General features: G+C 50.8%; 1 protein-coding gene across 3 annotated transcripts in view; it reads right to left on the bottom strand.

The window, feature by feature from the left end:
* Positions 1-365: 365 nt before the first annotated feature.
* Positions 366-9513, bottom strand: part of PDE4B (phosphodiesterase 4B) — a 148173-nt gene continuing 139025 nt past the window's right edge. For all 3 annotated transcript variants that reach the window (XM_085231097.1, XM_085231098.1, XM_085231099.1), the window contains 8 exons: positions 8214-8392; positions 7874-7972; positions 7427-7591; positions 7084-7183; positions 6254-6408; positions 6043-6165; positions 4845-5027; positions 366-2129 (listed from right to left, as the gene is read on the bottom strand). In XM_085231097.1, coding sequence (XP_085087223.1) covers positions 1764-2129; positions 4845-5027; positions 6043-6165; positions 6254-6408; positions 7084-7183; positions 7427-7591; positions 7874-7972; positions 8214-8392 — 1370 coding nt within the window. In that variant the 3' untranslated portion in view covers positions 366-1763. The remainder of the gene's footprint in view (positions 2130-4844; positions 5028-6042; positions 6166-6253; positions 6409-7083; positions 7184-7426; positions 7592-7873; positions 7973-8213; positions 8393-9513) is intronic.

The raw sequence follows: 9513 nt of genomic DNA, 5'->3' as shown, positions 1-9513 counted from the left end.
ACATCCCAGCCATCCCATGCCATGTCTCAGCCATCCCATGCCACATCCCAGATGTCCTGTGCCATGTCCCAGCCACCCTATTCCACATCCCAGCCATCCCATGCCACATCCCAGCCATCCCATGCCACGTCCCAGCCATCCCATGCCACATCCCAGCCATCCCATGCCATGTCTCAGCCATCCCATGCCACATCCCAGCCATCCCATGCCACATCCCAGATGTCCTGTGCCATGTCCCAGCCACCCTATTCCACATCCCAGCCATCCCATGCCATGTGCCAGCCGCCCAACGCTGTGTCCCAGCCTCCCTGTGCCATACCTGCAGCCCAGCCCCGCTGAACAAACAACGCTGCGAGCAGCCCTGGGACAGTGTCATGCATTCATTTATTCACTTCATATAAAAATCTCTTAAGAATGCATCTGAACACAATATATAATACTATAACATACGTTGTGTGAAACTTTTGAAAACAAGAAAATAACCACCTGGAACAATGCAGTGTTCGACAGACATACACACCCATTGATCATGCACAACTGTGCTACTGTCATTAACTAGTTGTCACGAGTTGGACCAGAAGCTGAAAACGTATGTTACAAACCGAGTGGCACCGCTCGCCGTGCCCAACGGCGTCGTCAGGAGGAGTTTCACAGCACAATCATTACATCAGTTCACATTTTTGTCATAGAGGTTCACATTGGGTTGTCGGGAGGCTGGGGCAGGACGCGGCCACCTCTGCCCCGTCCCCTGGGTTGCGTATGTCTCTTCAGCTGTGTTCAGGTTTTGTACTTTATGCAATACAAAAGGTTACGAGAGAACAAAACAAAAAACAAAAAACAAAAAAAAAAAAAAACAAACAAAAAAAGGAAAAATAAAAGGCAACTCTTATTCCGAGTCTTCTACACAATTAACATCGCCGCCGACAGGCAATGCTAATTCATATAAATTAATAACTTACAAAACATTACAGTATGTACATTACGTAATAAATACACTGTTATAAACAGTAATGGAGGTGTTAGAGCTCAAGGCAGTGCGGGAGGAGGAGGACGGTGGGCCTAAACGAAGGGAAGGCAGAACACGAAGGTGTTTGCGTGCCACTGCGCCGCAGCCACCCCGGGCAGAGGGGCAGGCAACGAGGGGGGCCTTCAGAAGACTAATTAAAAGTGCCGTAATGCAAAAACGGAGGGAATCCCTTCTCTTAGTCTGGAAAAGTGATTAACCGCAATAAAGTGACAGGTATTGCCCGTGGAAAAAGGAAGACTGCTTCTCGTAACAGGAAGAATCAAAAAGGATCCGTCGGTTCCCGAACACTCGGTGCCGCCGCTTACACTGAACTCCGTGTATCGAACAGATCTCGAAAAGACATGAGGGTGTTTACAAAGAAGGCACACAGGTCTGCAGACAGGCGGTGGGGCGGGCGGGATCTACACGCAGAGTTATGGATCAGTAGTTTCTATCAGCCCGGCGGGTTGAGTCCCGGAGCGAACGGTACGGAATCTCTCCGCCGTGCGCTGGGCCGCTCGGCGTTGGTGCCCGCAGCCCCAGGCCACGCGGCGCCCGCAGCTCACACGGCCACCCCAGCATCACTCACGGCATTTCCTGAGCCATTGTTCAGCACGGAGCCCTGACGGCCCCACGGACCCGGAGATCCGTCAGCCAATGTCAGGCACAGGCCTAGGGCCCAGGCTGCAGGCGAGTCCCACCAGACCGCTTGCATGCTCGTTAAGCGTTTCCGATCCACTTACACAGGTGCAGGGCATTATGTGTCAACGGGAGACGTGTCCTCTGTCACAATTTCTATGTTCGCCTCCCGCTGCACGTCCTCCTGCCCCGGGCTGCCCGTGCACAGCATCTTCGTGCTGTGGAAGTAGCCGATGCCCTCGCCTTCCCTCTCGGGCCCGTCCGAATCCTCCTCCTCCAAGGTCAGCTCAAACTGGAACTTCTCCATCAGGCCAGGGCAGTCCTGGCCCCGCTCCTCCAGTGGGGGTGAGGGGCTCTGTGGGATCATGCTCTGGTACCAGTTCCTGTTGTCCTCCAGGGTGTCCAGGATGTCCTGTGCGTCCGGCTGCACCAGGTCAGCCCACGTCTCCCACAGCGGGTGCACGATGTAGTCGATGAACCCGACCTGCAAAACATGGGAACGCACTTAGGGAAGGAAATGCACTGAGATGGCTGCCTGAAAAGTTAAAATGATATTAGTGCATGAGTTTACGAGCTAAACGCCTGCCTAGGTGCAAGCTCTCTACAACACAGATCTGAACAGCAGGAGGGCTACACCTGGGGAGGAAAAACAGCACCCATCAGGGTAGGTCAGAGGCTGAGCTGCTGGAAAGGAGCTCTGCAGAGAAGAACCTGGGGGTCCTGGTTGACCAACAGTTGGCCATGAGGCAGCAGTGTGTCCTGGAGGCCAAGAGGACCACTGGGACTGGGGGTGCACTGCCCAAAGCGTGGCCAGCAGGCGTGGGAGGCGCTCCTACCTTCTGCTCTGCACTGGGGAGGGCACAGCTGGAGCACTGTGCCCAGTGTGGGGCTGCCCAGTTCAGGGCAGACAGGGAACTGCTGGAGAGCCCAGTGGAGCGTGCAGAGATGGTGGAGGCCTGGAGCACCTCCTGATGGGGACAGGCTGAGAGCCTCGGGGCTGTGTGCATGGGGAGGAGAAGCAGAGGGGAATCTGATCAGTGCTGATCAGATCAAGGCTTGCCCAGAACCAAGCCCTGAGTGAAAGGTAGACTGAAAGCAGGAGGCACCTGGAACTCCAAGATGAAGCTGCCGCACCTGTCCCTGGCTGAAAGATTCTCAATGTCCCTGCGGGTGCCTCCTCCTGCCCAGTGAATCAATCACTGCTGTGCAGAGGACAGGGCAAGGTACCGCTCCGAAGGCGGAACACCCCCAAAGTCCCTGCAGAAATGACACCTAATGACCATTGGTCAGTCCAACCTGGTGGAGATTTCCTTTCCTTTCCCTTCATTTTGGAAAGAGCGCAGGGAGAAGGGGAGGCAGCCCAACAAGTTCTGCTCCTGTATCCAGGCGGGCTGCCCAAGCCCCCAGTGGTGACGTGCCGGGGTGGAAGCGGTGCGGCCGTCAGCCCATCCGCTCGCAGGCGCGTAGGCACTGAGCTCAATCATGTTTCAATTGTCTGAGTAAGAGGACGTACGTCCAGGATGGAGAAAACTGAATGGCCATAAAGAGGATTGAAATTCTTCCGTCTTGGCAGAGTGTGTCACTTCTCTCCTCACTGCTGGACGACGTTTCAGCGCAGCAGGAAAATGGCTCTCAGAGGGGCCAGGCTCAGCGCGCAGATGTTTGCTTTGGAAATCACACATGCCTCCTTCAGACACAACAGGATGTCAATAGAACCATTAACATTCAATTGTAACATACTGGGAAGGCAGCTTAAACGAAAAAGTGATGAAAATTTCCTGCAGCACAGGAGATCCGGAGCACTTTTAGAGTGACAAAGATCCCAACCGGTGAGCCGACGGCCACCCAACACGGCCAGGGGGAGCACAGCTTGGGACTGAGCGCCTCGCACAGCGCTGTCCTTTCCTTGCACAAACAGCTCCTGTGGCAGAGCAGCCGGCCAGCCTGATCCTGAAGTGTTCTGATGTAAAGAGGAACACCAGAGCTTGGCCACACTCGCACGCTGTCTGCCCTTGGGTTCTCTGTTTCAGCCCGGGATGGAAACGCCGCCTCCCCCTCTCCTTTGCATTCGTTGGTATTTCGGTAGAGGCCATTTCGTGCAACTCCTTTTGCAAAGCAAAGATTTTGCCATTTTGAAACCTCTGTGAAGCATGTCTGTGAACCACAGAATTAACTGGAGCTCACACGCGGAGCACATGGGCATTTTCTGGCCAAGCCTGGCTGAAGGATTCATTTCTTGTTAGGTTAACAAATAAGACAGATTTTTCCAACAGAATCACCATGCGGTCCAGTGAATAATTTTGAAACCGCCTGGCTTAGCCCAAGAGGACATTTGGAAATAATTATCATCGATTTTGATACTTATTCAAACTGAAAAACCTTGAAGATGGCTTGCTCAAGTCCTTCCAAAACAACAACTGGGACAGCACTATATGAAGACTGGAGTATGTTCTGGCCAACATAAACCTCCGGCTTTGTTTCTGCCTAACCAGGTGAAACGTTGTGGCCTGTGCTATGCAGCTCATATCTAAGTTGACTTTGAAATCATCTGAGCTATGAATCAGAACCAGGGATGAACCAGGTGATCTCAAAATATACAAGAAAAACCCAAATTCTTTTTAAGACCTGCACTGATTTAAATATCTACACTTGGACTTCACAATACTGAGGCTCCACTGAGCTGAGCTGGCCGATTCATGCACTGCAAAATCGTTCTACATGAGGCCAAAAGTAACCAAAATTTGGGCTCCGTTGGAGTCCTGAGTGAAGCTCCCCTTGGGGCTGCTTGTATCTCTGCCATCAGAGGGACAGGCATTGCCATACATTTCTAATGTGGGGTGCAGTACCGGTAGGATTAGGAGGTGCTAATTAAGAGCTAGGAAGGAGGCTGCGGGGTGTGAAGATGTAAGAGACCCAAAAAGATCAGGATCACACTCCTCCAGCCCGGGAACAAAAGGAGAACAGCTCACTCTGGAAACTGGGACACAAACAGGGCAAGATAAGCACGTGTGTGGGGAGTACGGGGATGCCAAGGAGTGGGCAGGGAGCCCACGGCCTGGCTGCAGGGCTGTAGGACCTCCAGGCACAGCTGGGCATCAGGGTCAATCAGAAGAAGCTGGCCCTTTGCCTCCTTGTGTTAGAGAAAGCAGATGAGCTCTGTCTCTGAGGCAATACCGATGTGTGGCTCCGGGCCAATTACCTGTGATTTTTCCACCGACGCTGTGTGTTTGTCACACATGGGGCTGATTTCCATTCCCCTTTCCCTCTCTTTGTCTCCCTGCTGGAAGAACTCCTCCATGATTCTGTCCGTCCACTGCCGGTACAGCTCCAGGGACTTTGTGGGATTACTCAAGTCTGCACAATGTACCATGTTTCGGAGAACCTGCAATTACATTCATCAGAAAACTCATAAAATCCAACGGAAAAAGAGGACGGCTTCAAGCTGTATCTGCTTGCTCAATTCAGAACATTTAACCACGAGGCTCTTTGATTATGCAATTTGGCATAGAAATGTTAGCACCCTACGATCACTGTGCATGGGACTTGCAGCTGCAGAGGTGCAGCGCGCTCTGCGTGTTCCAGATGTCTCAGAACTTCCACTGGGTGCAGCACCAGCAACACTGGTGACATCACAGAGGTTTGTTTTTGAATGCAGGTGCTTCCCGCCATTCAAAGGGTATTTTCAGGCTCTCATATGGTTAAATGTTGCTGCTTTAGTCAATGAGTAACATCCCTTTCACGCACACAGCCGGGTGCCTGACTAACTGCGGCCACGGGGACTCAGTGCAAGGAGCTGCTCTAACATCAAGAGAAATGTGAGAGGGTTTTCTTGTTCTAAGCTGGCCAGCAAAGTGGGGAGACAGCAATGTACGTCATCCTACATGGAAACCACGTAACCCCTCCCAGAGCTGCCTTGTCATGTCTGCAAGGTGAGGATTAGACCCTGGAGAGAGCAGTGTGCATCATTAACTTCGACCCAGCTTAAGAGCTGATTCAGCTATGGAGTTACAAACTGAGCTCCTGCAATCATGCTATACCTCTTTGTTAGGACAAAGAAAGGAGAGAAAGCAGCAGGGAAACTCACAAGCCCTCAAATACTCAGCCGAACAGATCAACCTCAGAGGGACAAGCATGCTTGCAGCTGCCTGCTCCAAGAGTTAAACAGCTAATCCCTTCCACCAAAAAGACACGAGACCCCCCTCCATACCCATCTGTTCGTGGTGCAGAGCACGTGAAATCAGGAGCCTACAGCTCCTGCATGATGGCTGAAAATCTGGGTCAGCCTCTTTGCTACATTTAGATCACCTGGAAGCAACAGCAAGAACAGAAATGTGGTTTCCTTGGTACTGCACAAGACAGGGAAGGTGCTTCTGTCCTGCAGGAACTCTGTGCTGTACCTGTATCCTGTCCGTGTAGTTGTCCAGCAGGAGGACTCCTGAACTGGTCACCTTCTTAGTTTCCACCATCGTCTTCAGGTCTGCCAGCAGGCTCATGTGCTTGGACATATCTGTTGCCAATACCTTTATGGATGAGAAAACACAACCTCAGTGAGGGCGGCCAGATGGAGAAGCCTGTATGTGAAGAGCAGCAGTGTGCCAGGGGCCCTACCATGTCAATCACCATCTTCCTGAGCGTCTGCCGCTGCTTCTTGGTCAGGTTCTGGAAGATGTCGCAGTGCTCCTCCTGCAGCAGTTTGAAGCCCACTGCCAGGTGGTGGTTCTCCAGGACCGACTCGTCGTTGTACATCAGTGCCAGCTCGGAATCTGCCAACACAACACAAACATGGACTCAGTTTGCATACAGCGTGGGACTCCACAGCGAGCACTGGGCACCGCGACGTTTGTCTGCGTGCAAGAAATGGAGAAGTTTCCTTTTTTGTATCATATAGTCCAAGAGCATGTAGCTCTGACCACATGAGTACAGAACGCCAACAGCCCTTTGCTTAACCCTGGTGAGCCAAACAGCATCCAGCTGACTTAGTTACAGGCTTTGGAAGCACTGACAGCAGAAAGCATGGATCCTGCACACACGCTTTCCAAAAAAGAACAATGCCCATCCTTTGGAACCAAAACACTCAAATGCTTAGCCTGTTGCAGAATACGACACGAACCACAATATTTAGCTCCATTGTTGTCAATAGCAACAGCATTACTAATCTTCTGTTAATGATGAAATTTGGAAGATTTATTACGCCTTATCAAGTGATAATCACAAGATTCAAGGCCGCTCTGCAAATTATACTACAATAGCTTCATTTGTTTTGATAGGAATTCGACTTATACTGTTGCTCCATTTCAAAACGTAGATAGACCTCATTTGCTGCGCAGTGTTTTAAGAAAGCACCATGGTCTGAAAGTCACAGTTTGGACCTTGCTGTAATGGAAAACGTACTCTGAGTTTGCAGATGAAGCCGTGATTGTATTTGAAACAAGACTCACTTGTGTTAATCAGAAACTGGTTGGAGACACCAGGGTGATCCACGTCGTGAATTGCGGCTGCAAAAATAGCGGCGAGGATTTCCAAGTCAGTGAAGACAGCCTATGGAGGAAATGGGGATCTGTGAGAGAAGCCCATCACCACTCCTGGATGCCCTCTTACAGCAACAAACCCTCTCTGCTTTTTGAACCACTTTTAGGAGGACGAGGCTTGTATAAGTAAGCAATTTGCTCAGAAGAGAGGCTGATATGCAAGCACACGCTCCTTAAGATGAAACAGAGATTATAGATGGAGCTGCAGCTGAAATACTGCTGGGCGCAGAGCTCAGCTCAAAGCAGTACTCACATCCAGTGCAGGGGTGGAGAGGAGAACGTGGGTGGACTGAGCGACATCAGCAGCGTGCAGGCTGTTGTGGTACGCCACGTCCGAGTGGTAGTGGTCTTCCAATGTCATCATGTACGTCACAAAGGTGTCTGATGAGATCTTGAATGTCTTCAGTAGATCTCGCTCCTGCATAAGAGACATCAAAAGTATCTTAGAATCATAGAATCATAGCATGGCCTGGGTTGCAAAGGCCCACAGTGCTCATCCAGTTTCAACCCCCCTGCTGTGTGCAGGTCGCCAACCAGCAGACCAGGCTGCCCAGAGTCACATCCAGCCTGGCCTTGAATGCCTGCAGGGATGGGACATCCACAACAGCCTGTACACAGGGATGTCACAGTGCACCTGGTGGTGTAACAGGGAGCCACCGGGTATTAAACCAGTGCTGTGAAAGGACAGAAAACCACGCACCTGAAATATGGCGTACATGATGCAGGTGAGAGGCCTGTTGTGGGAATACCTGGCAACATTAAATATGTTCAGACCCCACTTATTCAGATCTTCCAGCTCCTTTGGAAAAGACACAAAGAGAACAGTTAAAACGTTTCTCGAGACATGTCTGCATGTATCCCTCCCACCAAAGCTTTTTGTTTTCCTGTCTGCGGTAGTCAAGCCAGTTCATAAGCACCAGTAATTACTGCAGTACAGGAATGGGGCAGCTGTGAAGTGCTGATGTCAGAGCACCTGTACGAGGAGGCCACGTGCTCCAAGATCACACCAATTCTCCACGAACCATATCAATCTGATGTACCTTGGCCAGATGGTCCTCCTTTTCTGTTTTCACACCAAATCGCGAGATGCTGGTATTATTTAAGCTTGAACTATGCATTAATTTTTTCACTCCGCTGATCTGGGTCATGAGCTGCTGCTTTTTCTTCTTCTCTCTGTCTTTCTGCGTGGGAGAAGGAATCTCCACATCATTCTGCTTGTCTGCAACAAAGAAAGGTGAAAGAAATCAGCATCGTTTGCAGGAACAGTGTGTGAGCACCCTGCGCAGCACCTCACATCAACCCTTACTTTGATCATTAATACAGAATCATAGCATCACAGCATCATTAAGGTTGAAAAGCCCTCCTCCACCCCCAGCCCACCCCGTGCCCACTGCCCACGTCCCTCAGTGCCACATCCCCACGGCTCTGAACACCCCCAGGGATGCTGACCCCCCATCCCTGGGCAGCTGTGCGGTGCTGAGTTCTCTTTGGGTGAAGAAATTTCTCCTAACATCCAAGCTGACCCTGCCCTGGAACTTTGTGAGTTCCAAGAAGAATCCTTTTGATGTATACAACATCCTTATGAACAGTGCAGGGGAGAATCTGAGGAGCACAGACTAGGGAAAATCCTTAGAGAAAGACAGAGCTACGCTGTATATTGCTATTCAGCGCTCAGTGCAAAACAACACTTAGGAAAATAGGGCAATTACCCTTAAACCTTTAATTAGTGTTTCCATAATGCCTCCCGCTTAGCAGGTCACGTTCATGGCCCATCAAAGGGCACATATGGATTTCTGTGCCCGAGGCACTGCTCTGCAGAGGCTGAGCTCCTGCCCATGCCCATGGCAGGGCCCAGTGACAAACCCAACCTCTCACAACCTTGGCCCAGAGATGGGGCTGCCCCACTGCTGCCAGCCTCAGCTCATTTAATGAAGCCAAGCGACTGAACGCAGATATGCCATCTGGTTTTAGCATCCATGAGCTATCCTCATTTCACAAATGCTACTTGGATACATTTCCAAGGTCTCTTCCAACCCAAGCCATACTATGATTCTATGATTTCTCCTTTTTGGTTCAACCTCTTCTACGCTGTGCATTCCTTTCATTTTTAAACCACGTTTTAAGGGAAAAATAAAAAAGCAAACTCATAAAAAAGTGACAGCACAACTTCCTAAAAGAGCTTTAAGAGCCATTTGAAAGCTCTGATAATTTCTCTCCAATGATCCCTCCAGAATGGGTGTACACGTGCTGTCTGGGTGTGATATCACGTCCAGCCTCCGGTTGCACTGGGTATTTCTGCAGCAGTGCACTCGGAAGTGCCCTGCTGCTGGCAGTGAGGCT

This window comes from Meleagris gallopavo, chromosome 10 (assembly GCF_905368555.1).
Source record: "Meleagris gallopavo chromosome 10, MGAL_WU_HG_1.1, whole genome shotgun sequence".
Taxonomy (NCBI): domain Eukaryota; kingdom Metazoa; phylum Chordata; class Aves; order Galliformes; family Phasianidae; genus Meleagris; species Meleagris gallopavo.
Note: the sequence above shows the minus strand (reverse complement) of the source record. Positions and strands in the feature narration are given on the sequence as shown.